This window comes from Daldinia vernicosa, assembly GCF_022497035.1.
Source record: "Daldinia vernicosa strain CBS 139.73 unplaced genomic scaffold F5Y00scaffold_31, whole genome shotgun sequence".
NCBI classification, from domain to species: Eukaryota; Fungi; Ascomycota; class Sordariomycetes; order Xylariales; family Hypoxylaceae; genus Daldinia; species Daldinia vernicosa.
The window spans coordinates 302,851-321,446 of record NW_025953947.1 but is presented as its reverse complement, the minus strand read 5'-3'; the positions used below and the strand labels follow the sequence as shown (position 1 = coordinate 321,446).

The 18,596-nt window shown below is 48.9% G+C and overlaps 6 protein-coding genes across 6 annotated transcripts; 2 read left to right on the top strand and 4 right to left on the bottom strand.

Annotated features, from left to right (window-relative positions):
* Positions 1–223: 223 nt before the first annotated feature.
* F5Y00DRAFT_270950 (uncharacterized protein) lies at positions 224–3,212 on the bottom strand. The gene has a single exon (XM_048012698.1). It carries the CDS (start codon positions 2,910–2,912, stop codon positions 426–428), a length of 2,487 nt encoding a protein of 828 aa, XP_047863748.1. The 5' UTR covers positions 2,913–3,212; the 3' UTR covers positions 224–425.
* A 1-nt stretch (position 3,213) lies between these two features.
* On the bottom strand, positions 3,214–4,891 carry F5Y00DRAFT_111662 (dephospho-CoA kinase). Its single transcript, XM_048003915.1, has one exon. The coding sequence runs from the start codon at positions 4,327–4,329 to the stop codon at positions 3,505–3,507; it is 825 nt and encodes a 274-aa protein (XP_047863747.1). The 5' UTR covers positions 4,330–4,891; the 3' UTR covers positions 3,214–3,504.
* A 1-nt stretch (position 4,892) lies between these two features.
* On the top strand, positions 4,893–7,664 carry F5Y00DRAFT_111663 (phosphoribosylamine--glycine ligase). The gene has a single exon (XM_048003916.1). The coding sequence runs from the start codon at positions 5,043–5,045 to the stop codon at positions 7,413–7,415; it is 2,373 nt and encodes a 790-aa protein (XP_047863746.1). The 5' UTR covers positions 4,893–5,042; the 3' UTR covers positions 7,416–7,664.
* A 231-nt stretch (positions 7,665–7,895) lies between these two features.
* Positions 7,896–10,269, bottom strand: F5Y00DRAFT_240521 (alpha/beta-hydrolase). Its single transcript, XM_048008248.1, has 2 exons — positions 8,652–10,269; positions 7,896–8,597 (listed from the first exon to the last, which is right to left on the bottom strand). Exons 1-2 carry the CDS (start codon positions 10,118–10,120, stop codon positions 8,153–8,155), a joined length of 1,914 nt encoding a protein of 637 aa, XP_047863745.1. The 5' UTR covers positions 10,121–10,269; the 3' UTR covers positions 7,896–8,152.
* Positions 10,270–11,950: 1,681 nt separating this feature from the next.
* F5Y00DRAFT_240519 (uncharacterized protein) lies at positions 11,951–15,010 on the top strand. Its single transcript, XM_048008247.1, has 4 exons — positions 11,951–12,261; positions 12,360–12,677; positions 12,739–14,446; positions 14,504–15,010. The coding sequence occupies exons 2-4, from the start codon at positions 12,376–12,378 to the stop codon at positions 14,684–14,686; spliced, it is 2,193 nt and encodes a 730-aa protein (XP_047863744.1). The 5' UTR covers positions 11,951–12,261; positions 12,360–12,375; the 3' UTR covers positions 14,687–15,010.
* A 387-nt stretch (positions 15,011–15,397) lies between these two features.
* F5Y00DRAFT_240517 (calponin homology domain-containing protein) lies at positions 15,398–18,538 on the bottom strand. The gene is made up of 4 exons (XM_048008246.1): positions 18,027–18,538; positions 17,863–17,929; positions 16,824–17,803; positions 15,398–16,773 (listed from the first exon to the last, which is right to left on the bottom strand). Exons 1-4 carry the CDS (start codon positions 18,071–18,073, stop codon positions 15,873–15,875), a joined length of 1,995 nt encoding a protein of 664 aa, XP_047863743.1. The 5' UTR covers positions 18,074–18,538; the 3' UTR covers positions 15,398–15,872.
* Between the last annotated feature and the right edge of the window lie 58 nt (positions 18,539–18,596).

The window sequence follows — 18,596 nt, the reverse complement described above, 5'->3', positions numbered from 1 at the left end:
CTTATGTTTACCTTGGGTAGGTACCTGAGGTATGACTACGTAGTGTATACTCATGTGTAAAGGGCCTAATTATATTGTATTGCTCTACTTATGCCCACAACCAGCTGCTACGTGACCAGCTAGCCTTTCTTAATTCCTAGTTCCTAAACCCCCTAACCCCTAACCCCTGATTCCATATAACAGCCTCAATACCTCCCTCCCCTAACCGACCAAAACGCCTGTCCGAGTACGCAGTAACAGCAAGGAGAAATATGTAACACAGACGAATTTATAACAGCTCTATCCCCAGCCGAGAATAGCATCAGACCATGAGCTTCCCCGGAATTTCGCTTAGGAAGCCGATTCAGTGCAAAAAGGGATGAAGGACGACCATGGAACGACTATTTCCACAATTTGAAAGAAGAGCGGGCGTAATCGTATAAGCTCTACCATTCGACGCCCTGTTGGTCCTTTCCATCCTTGTTCTTGTCGTCGTCGTCAAAGGCGCCGCCGGAACTCTGAGCCACATCCGGATCTGCCCAGACCGTGTTGGTGTTCCAGCCGCCGTTACCGTTACCATTACCACCACTCTCGGAAGCCTGGTTGTTCTCAGGTTTACCATTTTCCTTCTGCTTCCCTTTCCCCTTCCCTTTCTTGCCATTACCGTTCCCACCAGCAGGAGGTCCGACGTTATCCAGACTGGCGGGAGGTTTCGAGTCCTCGTTCTCTGATGGTGGATTACTGACCCAGCACCCGGGCGGTCCCTTAGGTGGAGTGCTGCGCTTAGGGCTAGCTTTGGATCTCTTGCCGCCATTGTTCCTACCATTATTACTGCTGTTGTCGCCATCCTTTTTGTCGCTCGGATCACCATGCGCCGCCACATTATCAATACTGGCATTCCCTCCAGCCGCTTCGGAAGAGTTAACATTGCTATTGTCTTCGGCCGGTTTGGGTGGATCTGTGCCCCCTGTAGTGGCTTCTTGCGTATCCTTTTCACCCCATGAATTATCACCGGCGGTAGCATCATTATTGCCGTCACCCCAGCTGGTGTCACCTCCCCAACCCCCACCATTGCTATCACCGAAGACTCCGTTACCGGTTTGGTTACTGTCATTTTGGGGTGCAGGACTGAAGCGTTCCGAGTTAGTCTTGTATAATTCTTCTGCCCTTGCAATCACATCATCAAGGGGTCCGCCTCCTCCGGACTGCTCAGCCTTGTCAGTACCCTTACTATCATGATTCCCCTCCTCTTTGGATTCCGAAGCCTTTTGCGAGCCATGAGCACTCTGAGTGCCCCATGACTTGTTCCTGGCTCCTTCGCTCCCTTGGGGTTTCTCGGGATCAGTAACCTCGATACTCGGGATGACGTTCGATTTTCCACCACGATCACTCCTTGGATTTGCTTCAGTCTGCTTTGTGGGCTTCCTGGTAGGTGTGCTGTGTTGTTCGGACCAAGCTTCGTTGTTCTTTCGGCTGGGGTCCGTTGTAAAATTGGAGCCCTTGGCTTCCTGGGCCTCTTCAGGAGGCTTACCAATCGTCACGCTACCGTATCCTTGGAACCAGGAATTATCTGCAGGCGCTCTCCGAGTTGCAGCAGGAGGATGTTGAGGGGGCTCTTGCGGGGGAGGAGGATAAGCTGGTGGCTGCGGCGGTTGGGGTGGAGGCTGTCCTCCGGGGAAGGGCTGGAACCCAGCAGCTTGCCACGGATTATGTACTGGTAATGACACGTTAACGGTTGGATTCTGGTTTACATACGGCGCATTGGGGTAGAGTTGTCCATATGCGTTGCCGTAATGCGGCCCATGATATACACGCATGATTCCGTGTACTCCGTCAAAGAAAGCGTTGGGCCGAGGATCATTAGGTAGTTCGACGGCGTGCTCAACCTGCAGCATACGAGGATGAGGTGGCATAAGGAAGTTTGCTTGCTGGGGTGCATATGGAAGACTCTGGGGCAGATATTGATTCGCTTCCGCTCGCTTCTTTTTGATTGCGTCGGCCTCTTGAAGAATCTTATCCTCATCTAGACCGTCTTGCTTATATGCTCCTTCATTCTCCTTGGTATCCTGCTTACGACTGTCCTTTTGCTTGTCTTGTTTTTCATTCCTGTCCTCGCTGTCCGATTTTCCTTCCTTGGTCTTTGGGCTGTCTTGCTTATTCTTATTCTTTTTCTTGTTCTGCTTGCCCTGATTCGTTTTCTTACTTTGACTATTCTGTTTCCTCTGCCTACCCTTCCTATTATTCCCCCTTTTCTTGGGAGGGTCTTTCTCGGACTCAGACTCGCTTTCGGATTCGTTTTCACTTCCAGTCTCTTCGCCAGTCCCAACCTCGGTGTCAGTGTCAGTGTCAGTCGTATCCACTTCGCTATCCGACTTCTTATTGGCATGCTTGGACTTTTGCTTAGCTCTTCGTTTGCTACTTCCTCCTTTGGACTTCAGTGCTTCTGCTTCCTTAGCTTTCTTCGCTTTGTGTCTAGCGTGTACAGCAGCGGCATGGTTGCTTGCATCCGCGGTCGAGACATTTTGCTGCTTCTTGCTCTTTCCTTTAGTCTGAGTCGTATTCTTCAATCTCCTCCGCGCTGCAACGCAGTTCGTACAGGGACAGTCTAAGACTAGATCTTCGTCTGTAGTCGCTTCATCATCGCCGCTATTAAGTTCAACCGCCGTACTGCTAGCATCTGTGTCCACGTCAAGTGAACACTGGGTAGGTGGTTCATTGGCTTCAACCTTATGGGCATTGTCTGTGAATCGAACTTTCTTTCCGTGTGGTCGTCTGGTTCGTCCCGTCCTAGGATATGTAAGTCTTAAAATGTCGGATTCATATTCATCGTCAGTCTCGAGTTGGAGTGCAAAAACTGGACGAGGTTTCTTAGACGTCGACCTATGAGGTGCGTTTTGGCCGGCCACCCACTCACAAAATGAATTGGGTGGCATATTGCTAAGTCGACCTGAATTATCCGACTAGACCTATTAAATCCTGAATTGTGTCGAGTAACTCCTTAATATGGGAATAAAGGAGGCGACTCAAAGGTGGTATCGAGTACCGAACAGGTATAATCATGCGATAAATTAAATATTCAATTTCGTAATAAAATATGAAAAAGAAGGATAGTATCAGGATTGACAGGATTGGGCGGAAGAATCAGAAAACTTCCAAAGTTGAGTCAGGTGGTTGTTGTTGCTGAATATGGTCAAAACTGTGTGACGAGGTTGGATTTACTTATCAATGGACAAATATAATTGCCTAGGTAGAAACCGAAGTGGGATTTTTGAAATTAGCTATATTTGGGTACGTATACTGCCTAAGATAAAAAAGGAAATCGCGAATCGCGAATGATTTGGGTAAGTGCTTGTTTCCTTGGTGGTGAATGAAGAGTTGTTTCCTCACGTTGCGCGTCGCCCTTTCCGTTCGATTACCCACGGCAACAACGACATGGAACATACATGTATCCGATGTATCCGATATGGCGTTATATGTAATATTCCAGTAAAGTTAGGTGATCAAACTCATAATTATAGCTTATAATTATAGCTTCGACTTCTCATCCAACTCCATCTCTTTCCACTTCTTGTTGGCGCGAATATTTTGCCAGTACACCCAGGCGCCTGCAGCAACGCCAACCGGAGGAACGAGGAGACATACCCAATTCCACCACGGAGGGCTAGTCTTTCTAATTTCTGCGAGTGCGGCATCTACATTAGCCTTTAGCTCCTCTTTCGAACCATCGTTCCATATAACTACTCCCTTCCCCTTTCCTCTGGCTTCGCATCTCTTCGCTTTGAGTCTCACATCCGTCTGGCTTAGAACGCGATTCTGCGCATCTTCTCGGCTTAGATGAGGATCACGTTGTCTGAGCCTTTTCATTTGCACCTCAGGGTCCCTGACGGCTACTACCATCACCACACCGGACAGCCTATCCCAGCCGCTTTCAAAAAGTAGCGGGACGTCTAGGACGACGGCCCAGTGGCCTTTCACGTAGCTTCGAAATATGGACCTGTACACCTCCTTTCTCACAGCTGGGTGCACAATGTGATTTAGAACATCCCGGTCTTTCTTGCGCTCTTCGCTATTGCCGAAGACACGTCTACCCAGCGCCGGTCTATTCAGTGGCCTGCCTTTACCGTCTGGGCCATCGGCGGGCATAGACTCGGAGACGGGAACTAGCAAGTCCGGTGTTGTAGGACCGAAATGCTTCACGATGGCTTTATAGCCGCTGGTTCCAGGCTCTACAACTTTGCGCGCTAGTATATCTGCATCGATGATTGGTAGTGAGTGAGGCGGCGAGGAAAGGATGGAAGACACGGTTGATTTGCCAGTGGCAATCGAACCTGTCAATCCAATGAAGAGCATAGTGATGATGGTTAACTATTAGTTAACGGTTCTAGTGAGAATTGTATTGTATGTAGGTGTTTGGTCAATCAAAAGTAAAACATCGGGGCTGCATCGATAGAAGTTGTCTCGATATACAATGTATATTATACATATGTAGTTGAACAAGGACCAAGGGGTCACCCCTCCTGCCCTCGAGATAGATGAGCCGATGAGCCGCATACTCCTTGTCTCACCTTACCTTATCTAATCTACGCTAGTGTTTGATCATTCGGTTGCTTGTTTGGGAAACTTGGAGAGTACCTCATTGGAGAGAGGGATCACATGTATACCTAAGATATCAGGTGGTCTATTATAGAACGCATGCAGGTTTCATACGTTGCAGATTCCAATAGAGCAATGTGATCAACAATGGCACTGTTCTCCCGGAAATTACGTGCATATCGATCAATAGGCACTGTATTATTATTATACATGTCTAGGAGAGGTATGTAAGTGCATTAAGCAGGCCGTGATGCAGGTAGCGGCCCCGCTATGTACATAGATTGCGGGGGAGGGGTACTATGTAACTTTTCAGATGAGGGGCATTTTTTACAGGCAGAAAATTTTGGAAGTTACAACATGTACACACATAATTGTCACTTCCCTCAAAACCCAGGGCCGGGTTAGGTTATAGTCTTTATAATCAACAATTGACCCCATCTTGACAATTTACACCTTTACACCTTTCAGCCATGGGGATCGAATACCCACTTCGTGTTCTTCTCATTGGCAATGGTGGGAGAGAACACGCAATTGCCTGGAAGCTCAGCCAATCGCCTCTAGTAGAGTCAATTATAGCTGTTCCAGGAAATGGAGGCACAGCGACATGCCCCAAAGTCACCAACAATACTTTAGTTTCGGCCGAAGACTTCCCAGCTTTACTCAAACTCGCAAAAGAAAATAACCTCAACTACGTGATCCCTGGTCCCGAGGCCCCTCTTGTCGCAGGAGCTGTTGACTTCTTCGAAAATGCCGGTATTAAGAGTTTCGGCCCCTCAAAGAAGGCTGCGCAGATGGAGGGCAGTAAGACCTTTTCTAAGGACTTCATGAAGAAGCACAATATACCAACAGCCGCCTACGAAAACTTCTCCGACTATGATAAGGCCCGGGAATACCTCGACCGCGTGCAACACGACGTAGTGATCAAGGCAAGCGGACTAGCCGCTGGAAAGGGAGTCATCATACCCACATCGAAGGAGGAGGCGCATCAAGCCCTCAAGGATATCATGCAGAACAAGGAATTCGGGTCTGCGGGAGATGAAGTTGTCATTGAAGAATTCTTGACCGGCGACGAGCTAAGCATCCTAACTTTTAGCGATGGTTACACGATAAAATCTCTACCCCCTGCGCAAGACCACAAGAGAATAGGAGAGGGAGACACAGGTTTGAACACGGGTGGTATGGGATGCTATGCGCCGACTAACATTGCCACCCCGGATCTCGTGGCGCAAATCGACCGGGATATCATCCAGCCGACCATCGACGGTATGCGTAAAGATGAGATGCCTTTTGTCGGTGTTCTTTTCACCGGACTCATGATTACTTCAACTGGCCCTAAAGTTCTCGAGTACAATGTCCGATTCGGTGACCCAGAGACTCAGACTGTCCTGCCTTTATTATCGCAAGACACCGACTTGGCTAAGATCATGGTGGCATGTTCAGAGCGCTACCTAGACAGCGTCCTAATCAACGTCGAGCCCAAATTCAGCGCAACTGTCGTTGTTGCCGCTGGTGGCTATCCCGAGTCCTACGCCAAGGGCGACGAGATAACCGTCCAAACCCCTCCTAAGGACATCAACATTTTCCACGCCGGCACAAACCTAGCTAACGGCAGATTACAAACAGCGGGTGGCCGAGTAATAGCCGCTAGTGCCACTGCTGCGGAGAGCCTCCGAGCCGCCGTAGATAAGGCCTATGAAGGAGTGAAGCTCATTCAGTTTAACAAGATATACTACCGGAGGGACATTGCGCACCGTGCCTTCAAACCGACGGCCGATACCAAAGAAGCCCTGACATACGCAGAGGCAGGCGTCAGTATTGACGCCGGAAACCAGCTCGTCGAGCGGATACGAACTGCCGTCCGATCAACTAGGCGTGCCGGCGCCGACGCCGAAATCGGTGGCTTCGGGGGTGAAGTTGACTTGTCCAAAGCTGGTTTCTCGAGCGATGCGCCCATCATGGTCGGCGCCATCGACGGTGTCGGTACTAAACTCATGATAGCGCAAGCTACTAAGAACCACAGCACCGTGGGTATCGATTTGGTTGCTATGAACGTCAACGACCTTGTCGTCCAGGGCGCTGAACCCGTCATGTTCCTCGACTACTTCGGCTGCAGCCGCCTCGATCCCGAGGTCGCTGCCGTATTCGTCGAGAGCGTCGCCGCTGGGTGCCGTGATGCCGGATGTGCTCTAGTAGGTGGCGAGACTGCTGAGATGCCGGGTATGTACAAGGAGGACGATTATGATGCTGCTGGTGCTGCCATTGGCGTCATGCGCGCAAGCAGCCGGCTCCCGCGTCTCGATGCCATGGCCGAAGGCGACGTACTTCTGGGTCTTGCTTCATCCGGTGTTCATTCCAACGGATTCTCCCTCGTCCGCCGCATCCTCGCGCGCGAGAAGCTAGACTACGCCAGCCCCGCCCCCTGGGACACTTCTGCCAAGAACGTAGGCGAGGCCCTCCTAACACCAACCCGCATCTACGTCCGCTCCGTTCTGGCCTCGCTACCACACCTCAAGGGTCTCGCTCACATTACTGGCGGCGGCCTCACGGAAAACGTGCCGCGTATGCTACCCTCCCGTCTCGCCGCCGAGATCGACGTAAGCACGTGGCAGCTCCCTCCCGTATTCCGCTGGCTGCGCGCTGCGGGCAACGTCGCGCCCACGGAGATGGCGCGGACGTTTAATACTGGCGTGGGCATGGTTGCTGTGGTTAGTCCCGGCGACGCGGAGGCTGTGGCGCAGCAATTCCGGGAGAACGGAGAGACAGTGTATACTATCGGCAAGTTAACGGCTAGGGCGGAGGGAGCGCCGGGTTGTGTGTTGAAGAATCTGGATTCTTGGAGTTAGAGCAACTAAAAATGAAAAAAGGGGGTAAAGTCTGGCTCCAGGAAGCTGAGCTGATAGAATATGGTCGGTAGGGCGGTAGGGAGGCAGGGAGGCAGGGGTTTATACTAAAATTCGCGTATGTTTTTAATTCAGTTGTATCCCGCCGATTGACTGGACTTCATACACACCTATATAAAAGACAGATAACCCAGCCCTATAGCTAGGTAGCTACCTTATATACCACACCGGTGACAACAAAGCCAATAAGATGATATATATGTATGTGTATATTTGTATATTTGTGTATATGTATAAAATGATATGATGATATGATATGATATGATATATGCTCATGCTCATGCTCGTGCCAGTCGGTCATATTAAACCATGACGACAATAATAATAATAATGACGACGATAGTAAATAAATCCTCATTTGCGCCTCAACCGTAGTCGTAGTTCGACCTTCAACCGAAAAAAAAAAAAAAAAAAAAAAAAAAAAAAAAAAAAAAAAAAAAAAAAAAAAAAAAAAAAAAAAAAAAAAAAAAAAAAAAAAGAGAGAGGGAAAAAGAAATACTCGAACAATGCGATCCAAGTAAACCAGCAAGCGCCGACAAGCTCCTGAGCGATGTTATCCCGATCTAGTCCAACTGAATAAACAATGAAGCAATTCGATCGATCTATGCTGCTACTCAAAACACAACGTAGGCTGCGAAAGCCTAAACTTACATTAGGTAGGTATGCACATACACACACCTCTATATCTCGTCGTTTACCCACTCCTCGCACACGACGGCGCCGGTGGTGGCGTCTTTTGCGCACTTCTCCCATTCCTTGCACATGCCGAGCCAATTCCTCTGGACGCAGTGGGATGTCGTGGGTTCCGGCTGAGGGGCGGCGGACGTGGGAGTTGGCGGGGGCGAGGTGATTACATGGGCCGGGGAGGTTGTGGTGGTGGTACTGACGGTTGAGGTTGTCTTGTCTTTACATCCGAACCAGCCTGGCGTTAAACAGGTGGTAGACGAGGTTGTGATGACAGAGGTAGGGGTAGATATGGTACTCGTGGTGGTAGTAGTAGTAGTAGTAGTAGTAACCTCGTCTTTGCAACCGAACCATCCGGGGGTCTTGCAGGTCGAAGTCGAGCTGCTTGTAGTAGTAACGCTAGGAGTTCCTGTCGTTGTAGTTTCGTCAAGACAACCCCACCTATGAATTATTAGTTATGCTAATCTTGGAAAAGGGGGGATTAGATGGGCTTACCATCCGGGGGTTTGGCAGGTAGCCGTCCGAGTGCGCGTCTTAGTCGTGGTGGAGCTACTCGAAGTTGTTGTCCCATCCGTACTGTTGCTCTCGTACATTTTCCAGTTCGCGCAGTCTCTGCAGTCTGGGGTAAGCTTGCACTCCGGAACGTCGTCGTACTTTCGGATGACATCGTTGATCACAGATCGTATCTTGTGAGTTCCGATACCTACTCGCCAGCCATGGTCGGCAACCGTGTCGTAAGTGCACTCGTAGCCGGTATGGCATGCCGACTCCATCGCATATCCCGCAAACGAACACGAGGCGGTTGCGCCATTGCACGTTCCTATGTAAATAGGATCGGCCGTATGTCCAAAGTGGTACGTTCCAGTGTACTGCCGCGTCTGAGGGAAGTTAGGGTCTGCGTGTGGTGGAACAGGAAGACCCAATCTTCCGGCTGCCAATGCCTCGGGGACGGCCTCGAAGGTTACAACAGGAAGCCCGTATGTCAAACCGAGTAGAGAACTAACTGCTCCACCCAGCGAATGTCCAGCAACCCAGACATCTGATTCCGGATAAATTTCCGTAACGTTCGCGTACAACTCCCTTACTGCCTGGTAGTATCGATTTTCGTCACGTAAAGCGGTCTTTACGCACGTGTTGTTGCAGCTGTAAGTGCTAGTTGCACAGTCGCAGACTTGGTGCCACGACCATTGGCCTTGCTGAGCACAGCAGCAGCTGAAGAAGAGGTTATCGTTGATCTTGTCATTGGTGGTCGTGCCCTCTCCATCAAAAACAGCTGGGGACGTCCCCTTGAGACCAATAATGATGGTGGAATTATTTTCGTCGCCCCATATATGCCCCCTGAGTCCATCGCTTTCCCAGCCAAAATCCGCACTCCTATTGAACGGCAATCCAACTTCCTCCCAGTCCGGCATGCCGGGTTTCTCCACATACGCATCGGACGCGACCAAGGCCATGGTCAAAACGGTCTCTTTATCGGTGACGTCGGGGCCTAAGACGTCGTCGACAGCCCACGCGGATGGGCTGCTCGCGATGACATAACCGCGTTGGCGGGCCTCAGCGACCAAGGGATCTACAATGCTCGGCCGTCGATCAACTAAACGTTCAATCTTCCTAGGTTGACTCTTTGCCTTCAAAGGCATTATCCGCTCCGCAGCATGCCCATCTTCACCGGCCAACCATACCTCAGCCTCTGGCTCAAGGATGTCTTTCCTTCGATGAAGCCCAGGGTGGCGGTATGTCCCGTGATGGAATATGTGACGTAGTGTGAAGGTATGTTCGGCCGGTTGAGGCGGTTCTGGTATTAAAGGTGTAAGTAACGGCGTGTCTGGAAATGTCGCCTCTTGGTTCTGGAGGCTAGCAGCCGTTGGAGAGGCGGATATTGCGAGGAACGACAAGAGCAGTTGAGCTGTCACTCTGCCAGCGGAGTGACAAGTTGAAGTCTGGCGTTTCCGCCTCGAACCCATGGCTGCTATTATACCCTCTATTATACCTGAGCTAGGGCGACGGGATAAAGGAATGTGTAAGTTTTGTAAGAAGTTTATTGATGGATAGATTAGATAACAAGGAGATGGAAGAAGAAAAGAAGTCTTGATAGGAGGCGAGGACCGAAACGTTGAATGATGGGATGAATGTAAGGTAGGTACAACCCACTAGGATGTTCAATGTTATTTGTGGGGCGCCAAGCCGCCAGGCATCAACATCTTTCGAATACGGCTAGTATGTATTCCCACATAGAAATTACTATGAGGAGGTACAAAAACAACGACTCTGTCGACAGCCCTTTTTCAATATACACTATTATCTCTCGTCAAGCAATTCCTGAATAGCCTCCCCGTACGTACAGTTTTTCAACACGACAACGCCCCCTCCCACACAGCCAAAAGGACCCTGAAATGCCTGACGATCTCGAGATTTTTACGGTTGAATAGCCCCCGGACAGCCCTGATTTAAATCCTATTGAAAACGTGTGGGCTTAGGTGAAAGACTGGCTAGATAGTAATTACGATTTAAAGTCGTTGACGTCACGGGAATTAAAACAGGCTATTGAGGCTGTTTGGGAGGCTGTCCTTAAAGACTTTAATGTATAATAGGGCTTTGAAATGCCGTAACTCTGGGGGAGACAATTGAAAAATTAGATTATATTGAAGATGAGGCTATTCTCAAGTTATGTATCTTACAGTAGTAATTTGTATGAGAGGTTACATACTAGCCATATCAAGAGATGTTGATGCCTTGATGCCTGAGACCCACTAAATAACATTGAACATCCTAGTGGGTTGTAGGTGTCAGGGTGTATGTCCAGTGGTCACGGCACCTGGAATCCCCACACAAAGCTGGGGCCGTTATCGCGTGGCCAGTGGCGCTGCCTATCGGGTTATCTCCCTATGACAACATTGGTCCAGCCTGGCAGCCTAACTAGCGTATATACACTAGTTGCATAACCTAGGCTGCTGGCTATGAAAGTTCCGACCACCGAGCCTTACCTTAACCTTACCATTACCTAAGGTTGGACATGTACTCGGTACCTAGTCCTCGATTAAGAGTACGAGGTACGGTAACCTTGAAACTCAATCTCTATCTATCACAAGCACATAAGCAAAGTTCGACCACCGCATGCGTACATGTATTAATGATGGCTTAGGTACAAGAATAAGACATTCTAGCAACATGCTCAGATATGTCAACATTTCTATGATTTTTCTATATATAACATATAAATAACATAAGAATATCCCGTCGCAAAGGTCTAAATACAAAGGGAGATTCTACATAGGTGTCATCTAATATTATCGTCTAGGTATTTCGCTGATCTACCTCGCAGGCTGCACACATACATCTATCCTACACAATCTATTGTAACCGTATCTCAATGCTTGCATGAACGTTGGTCCTATGTATGTACATGCCTAAGCAGGTACCTACATGCGAGGCTTACAAGGATAAGCATAAGTTGGCAGCTCCCTATCATATGCTAATTGAGAACGGTAAGAAAGTCTAGTTACGTCCCAAGTGAAGTGCCCGAAATCAATAAGAAACATACTAGTCTGATGTAATTCAGAATGGCATTTAAGATATAAACAAACAATGTCTAAATTAGGTAGGTACATATATAGAATATATGTATTTGATAGGAGTATCTGAGTTTGAGTTATACCCCTGACGCCAGGCTAAGCTATGTACTTACGCTAACTTGGGTACTTCCACTATTAGACTATTATCATTTATCATGTATCGATGTGGGGCTTAGGTAGAGGATGTAGTTTCTATCATCACCTTCTGCACTTACACTTAACTAGCCAAGGTAGTAACTTGTACAATACATGCAAGCAGAGAGCTTCCCGGAATAGCCAACTCCCTCTCTGCCTCTTACACACCTGCACAACTGCTAAACATAACACATTCGCTTCCGTCTCTCCTAATCTTTGCTATTACTCACTGCGTTTGGCCTTGATGCACACTATATCTATGTTTTGCCCTGCTTAGCCTTGATGGCTCTCCTTTTATCTATCATAATCTGATAGAGAGATAGAGATAATACTGCATATATTATCGTCTTGATATACCCCGAACCAACTCGCGTCTTCCGTGTCTGCATAGTGGAGAGGTATGGTGTCCCTGTAGCATGTTTCATACCTTTGTTAAATATTTCATGCTCTTCCACATTGCTCTGTTGACTTTTTAAACTAATAATATTACATCCAGCTTCTCACACTTCTTCATGGCGCCCACTACCCCCTCCAAAGGCTCCGAGCCGAAACCCGGGTCGCTTGCAACTTCGAGCACTTTCCCTCGTCACTCTCCTTCGCAAACGCAAGAACCTCGACCCACTCCTCAACGCGCAAATACTACAGAGAACGTTGCTATCCCGCCCGTTACAATTACACAGGAAACCCCACCAGAGAGGCAGAAAGAGAAGGTCGATACGTTCGAGTCGGAGACTACTGATGATGTAGTTGAAGCACCCCGCGCTTCCGTGGACATGGATGATATACCGATTGAGCTGATCAGCAAGGCGGACAAGTTGAGTTCAGACGAATCTTGGTCTGGTCTGGTCTGAACACGACTAATACGTTTACCTCAGCTTCATCGACTCGCTTTCCGCTAAGGTTCACCCCTCGCCACCGAATATCGACCATCTGTCTAGGCTGTTTCAAGATTTCTATCACGTTGCTGCTTCACATATCCGGACCCATATAGATAGCCTTGCTACACGACAGATGCGAGAAACTTCGTCGACTCCGTCGAGTTATTCTAAAAGCTCACCAGCTAGCTTATTAAGAGCCAAGGCGGCTTCCTTTACCAATAAGGAGAAGGCCAAAGAAACGCCAATCAAGGGAGAGCAACAAATGCTCACGGCCGAGGAATTTGCTGATAGAAAGCGAGCTAAGAAAGCGCTGGAGCAGAAGAGGATCCTACTCGAGGAGGCAGTTGAAAGACGGCTTTGCGAAGGGATATATGACCGCATATATCGGCATCGGACTACCCAAGATGAGGCCCAGGACGACAAGCTTAGATCTAAGACGGCTGCATTGGCTCTTGTTGGTATTGGGCCTGCAGACTTAGGTGTTGATCTCGGAGAAGTTTCCGAGGACACTCCCGAAGCCCGCGCGAAGAAGCAGGAGCAGATTCGAGAATACTTAGACCAAGCCCGGAAGGACTTGATGTTGATGCATGAGAAGAGATACCCTTTGGGCAAGCTCAATCATCTTAAAGCCGCTCATAAGAGCATCGTCGATACATTATCTCACTTTCACCCTTCTTCGTCAGCCGACGAGATTATGCCGATGCTCATATATACGCTGATAACTATGCCGCCTGAGAAACTCGGTGTAATTAGTGATTTAAACTTCATCCAGAGATTCCGATGGGAAGAGAAACTGGAGGGAGAAGCCGCATATTGCTTAACAAACCTCGAGGCTGCAATCACTTTCCTGCAAACAGTAGATCTTGCTAGTCTTAGAGCGGATGAGGCGTCGTCAGGCCCCTTAAAATCAGAGAGCCGGCCTGAGGCGCAAAGGGCGGAGACTTTCCCGCCTGCGTACACGGCAGGCTTATCCGCAACAACAACATCAAATACGACTACCACAAATCCTGACAATACTAAGAGTGCAAAACCTTCGCCGTCATCCGACAGTTTGCGGGCTGCTATCCAACGCCGCAGGTTGAGCGACCTCATCCAAAGTCCAGCCCAGGCTTTTGGGAATGCAAGCGACTCGCTGTTCAGCACAGCCGACCAAGGTTTCAAGAACATCGGGACCAGCTTAGGCGATAGCTACAAGTTCTTACTTGGTAAACTTCGAGACAGTTCCGCTAGCGGACGGGAACTAGTTGTCCCGCGAACCCTAGACGAAGCACGGAAGCTCATAGGCACCCCGCCTCCAGAAGATGATACTTCCGTTGATGGGAGCTCTGCACAGGGACCCGAGGATCCCGAGCGGCCGACGCCTGGAAAGGATGATAAATTGCTATCCCTTGTTGGTGGTAAAAAGCCGACAAGGGATCGAAGCACAGACAGTACAAGGAGTGCTCAGAGTGCAAGCAGCTCTAAAAAGGTACTATTCGCGGAGGATAATAGGGAGAGGACTCCTACCCCAACCGCAACATCGTCGCCCGCATCCTCCAACCCGGCCTTGGTCGAATCGATGCGAAATCTGGGCAATTCTCTGAACCCTATGAACCGCTTCTCGGGAATGAGCATGATGCGCGGGTTTGGGCGCGCGGCGACGATTCCCGTGACACCTACGAAGGATGGTACCGCTAAGACGACAGACGGAGGAGACTTGGCTACAGTGAGAATCTTACGAATATCTGAAGGGAGTATAATATATACTGACATATTCGCCTAGGCATTTCCAGATATCGCCACGGCATTACCGCCGAAAGATATCCCAAAAATCGACCCGCCCAAGAAGAAGTTCATGGAACTCCAGAACCCTACAGACCTAAGGATCGGCGATGTCTTGGAGCTACTGCGAGACTACCGCCGGCTTGCCGGTGCTCTTAAGGATATGGATGCTTTCAAAGAATAGGCGACTGGTTCGTTCTTTATATAACTTAACTCTACTACGATGACTAGAAACATACACATGTGTGTGGTTCGTGAGATCCTATCTATAGCGCATTTTGCATGGCTTCGGAGTTTTTTTTTTTTCTTTTCGGCGGAAGGTCGCAATTAAGATGGAGGAGGGGGGCTTTGGTCTTATATAGAGGAAGGCAATGGGAGCTGGCCGGAGAGAATCTAAGTGAGACGCTGATAGCAACTCACGTCTCCGCTACAAATTATTAAATCAAATCAAATCAAATCAAATCAAATAAAATAAAATAACAAACAGACAGACATACACTTAAAAAAACAAAATAACAATGATCGATGATCGATGTGCAACTATTATCTTCGTATTGTATTAATCAAGGGGGGTGGGGATATAAACTAGTTTATCAACAGGACCCTGACTTGTTCAACTTGACTTGACTTGGCTCGAACTCGAACTCGTAAAGTAAAGCAAAAACGCCGACTTTCGAGAAACGGAAACACCAGTTGGTAGGTAGTAAGTAGTAGGTAGTATAGTAGTGAAACGGGCTGGCTACCTACCTATGTAGTTGGCTGGCTGGCCTCACAGCACATGGAATATACCTATCACACACATCGCAGCCCGATCAATGCGGTTCCCTAAAAAAGGTAGCCTAACTTAATCTCTCTTTCTTTAAGCTCAGACAGACCTCCTAGCATAGCATAGCATAGCATAGCATAGCATAGCATAGCACAGGTATCTCATAGCCGCAGCTAGCGAGTCGGTCTTTTTTCTTTTTCCTCCTCACTCACTCACATTTCCCCTCCGTAACCTCACGTCCATCTCATCTCCCCCTTTTCTGTATTAACTTACTTCCGTAGCGACATATATAGCCTCGCCTAAATAGCCTAGCCTAGCCAGTCACTGTCGTCCCTGCGAAGGTTCTCTTTTTAATCCGACCGCAATTCCACCTTCTCCGGCCTCCCAGCGCATACAAAGGGGGTAGTCCGCAACACGGGGAAAAAAAAAGTATAAATGCAGTCTAACGCAGCTGATTGGTTTTTTTTCGAGCCCAGAGCTCCCTCCGTTCGCTTTACTTATTATTAAATACGTATGTCTGTATGTGTGTGTTTGTAATAGTAGCAGCCCTGGCATTCTCTTATAAGTCAGGCTACGCTCGACTCGCCTCGACTGGACTAAGAGATTAGTGATACCCGTTAGCCTTCTTCGTCGGACTAGCCCTGCCATTTGTAATATCCTGGAGCGGCGCTCCCGCCCCCGCCCCCGCAGCAGGAGCAGCACCAGCGCTATCGCTGCCGCGGCGCTCAGGTCCGGAAATCAACTTCTCCATGAAGCTGATATAATCGTACTGGGCGACGCCGCGGTCTTGGGCCATATCGGGGCCGTTGTGCTGAGGCACGATCTCGCAGAGCTTCTCGATGACGTCGTCGGGGACGAGGGAGTGGCGTAGGTCCATCTCTGTGACGTACGGCTTGCCATCGGCCACCTCGCGGAAGCTCTGGAACACCTGCTCGGCGGTATTCTGGTCCTCCGTCACGTCTACCATGAATCGGATGAATTGCTCAAATGTAACTCTGTCGCGACCCCGTGACGTCTCCACGAAGTAGTCGTGCATCTCATCCTCGCTGAATACCAAACCTAAGGATGCCAGTGCCGCCGAGAACTCCAACTCCGCCAACGAGTTCGTGTCGTCCCGGTCGAAGTATCGGAACACGGATTCGAACTCCTCCAGCTGGATCGGTGTCAGGTTCGTCATGCTGCGCGCCACCATCTGGTTCTCTAGGAAGGCGAGCTTCTTCTGCACCGACGATTTGATGAGCCCTAGTTCATATAGCAGCTCGTCGTACGTGTAAGTTGTGAAGTCGTTTTCTTCAATGTTAGCTTCCTGACACTTGGCGTCGACGGCTGCGATCTTTTCTAGGTAAGCGTCCAGCGGCGGCAGGTTATCGCTTAGTTTTCGCACGTGCAGAAGTTGGTCTTCCACATCTCCTTCGAGGCCCGATATGGCAATCTGCATTGTATTAAGAGCTAGCGCAAAGTCGTTGGCTTTGTCGGCAAACGATTTACGTAAAGCGTTCTTGATACTGCGGTAATGGTCAGGGAATGATAATCAACTTATGCCTGGAGAACTTACTCTCGAATAGTCTCGTTAATCAGTTGGGCGCGCATCATCTCAGCCTCGGTTAATTTAGCCCATTCCCTATCCGTAGTCTCCAACGACAGCTCCGGAGGGGGCTCATAGGCTCTAAGTCGGTAGGTACCAAGCTTGGTCTTAATGTTTCCTAATAACGTAGCCAGGTCACTCTTCTCGGCAACCCATTCCCTCTTCTTGCCCCTCTTATAAGATGCGAACTCGGTTGCTTGCCTCTTTGCGTCGACGTACGTCCCTTCGAAAGTTGCTTGCTTCCATTGTTCTATTTGCTCCCTGATCTGTCTTAACAACTCTGCCATCCGCTTCTCGTAGGCACTCTGCATCTCCCACGCTCCTTGCATGTTGTTAACGAACTTCTCTACTCGTCGGCCAGCATTCTCGACCTTCTCCATCTGCGAAAACGCGTGGAACCAGTAGGCGATATATGTCATCAAACTCCTCTCGTCAGGCTTAGCAACATCGCAAACATCTTCGACATCTAGCAAGTCGGGGATACCGATCTCCTTACTAGCGATATCGAATGCCAGTTGCATGTTACCTCGATGGTCGGATTTGTCTAAAGCGTCGTAGTCGATAAGATCAGGTCGATGGATGTCTAACAGCGCGCAGAAGGCGAGTCCGTCGTTCCAGCTACTACTGAAATCCCGAACGTCGACTTCGTCATAACAGGCTGTTTTACGTTGACACCACAGAAGAAGACCCTCCTTGGCTGTCATACCCTCCTCGTTAATATCGCTAATGGTAAATCGCAGAATGAGAGTCCAAATAAGACCTAAAATAATTTTGCGATTTCCGTCGACTACATCTTCTGCACCGATATTGGTCATCTGAATCCCCCTCGACTTAATAAAGTTGAGCGCCGTGTTGGCATTCTCGAACTTTTGTACTCGCAACTTCGGTTTCGCCGCATATCGCCCCAACGATTCACTAGACAAGCATTCGAGCAAGTGTATTAGAAGTACCTACGAATCGAAATAGTCAGTTGAAAGATATATCGGTCTGGCAGCGGATATATACCTACAGCATCGCTGAGGTCGGTAACGAGATCCTTAACCACTAAACCCCTCGGCAAAATCTTAGTATTCATCCTATCATTCCAGTCATTGTCAGTTCCTGCTGCTAGTAATCGAGATGCAATGTTTCTCTCATCATAAATAAAAGAAGCATCGAGATTTGCTGGCTAACCATTTCGTAAACGTCTTCTGTTGGACGTTAATCCATTGGTGAGCCATCTTGGATGAGGCGAGGCCCCGCGGCCGCTCAGGGGCAGCTTAAGTAGAACGAGCGGGCGCGATGCAATTCGAAATCGTATTTTTGCAACCCTTTTTCGCCTTTGACTATTTATCGCTTTCCGAAGAAGTCAAAGGCTAGATACTGAGATACTGGGATGCGGCGAGCGTGGATCGCAAACACTTGAATTCGGGCTGCGATCGGTTGGGTAGAATTATTTATTCGAAAGGTCTCCTTTATTGCGGGATCTCGGCTTTGTAGAAATGTTGTAGCGGGATATACAAGGCAAGGCGCGGCGCGACGCAGGATCGAATTGGAATAACTGGTGGCTTAAAAGTGGTGCAACAATTAAGAGGCTGGAGAAATAATAGTAAATACAGATTTAACTTAACTCTGCATAATCAGTGTTTCTCTTCTCTTCTCGTGGTGTTGCTAACGTTGCATTGAGCTGCCAAGTTGGGAAATGCTTTGGTCACTTTGGTCATTGTCTACCTTTTGTCTACTTCTTCCTGCCTCTTTCAACGT

Bases quoted from the DNA above. Each gene is read 5' to 3' on its own strand.
- F5Y00DRAFT_270950 (XM_048012698.1), bottom strand. From the start codon at position 2,912: ATGCCACCCAATTCATTTTGTGAGTGGGTGGCCGGCCAAAACGCACCT.
- F5Y00DRAFT_111662 (XM_048003915.1), bottom strand. From the start codon at position 4,329: ATGCTCTTCATTGGATTGACAGGTTCGATTGCCACTGGCAAATCAACC.
- F5Y00DRAFT_111663 (XM_048003916.1), top strand. From the start codon at position 5,043: ATGGGGATCGAATACCCACTTCGTGTTCTTCTCATTGGCAATGGTGGG.
- F5Y00DRAFT_240521 (XM_048008248.1), bottom strand. From the start codon at position 10,120: ATGGGTTCGAGGCGGAAACGCCAGACTTCAACTTGTCACTCCGCTGGC. The intron at 8,598-8,651 runs GTAAGCCCATCT...AATAATTCATAG, and splicing joins ACCTGCCAAACCCCCGGATG to GTGGGGTTGTCTTGACGAAA.
- F5Y00DRAFT_240519 (XM_048008247.1), top strand. From the start codon at position 12,376: ATGGCGCCCACTACCCCCTCCAAAGGCTCCGAGCCGAAACCCGGGTCG. The intron at 12,678-12,738 runs GTTGAGTTCAGA...CGTTTACCTCAG, and splicing joins CTGATCAGCAAGGCGGACAA to CTTCATCGACTCGCTTTCCG. The intron at 14,447-14,503 runs GTGAGAATCTTA...ATATTCGCCTAG, and splicing joins ACGGAGGAGACTTGGCTACA to GCATTTCCAGATATCGCCAC.
- F5Y00DRAFT_240517 (XM_048008246.1), bottom strand. From the start codon at position 18,073: ATGGCTCACCAATGGATTAACGTCCAACAGAAGACGTTTACGAAATG. The intron at 17,930-18,026 runs GTTAGCCAGCAA...CTGGAATGATAG, and splicing joins CAGAAGACGTTTACGAAATG to GATGAATACTAAGATTTTGC. The intron at 16,774-16,823 runs GTAAGTTCTCCA...CCATTACCGCAG, and splicing joins ATTAACGAGACTATTCGAGA to TATCAAGAACGCTTTACGTA.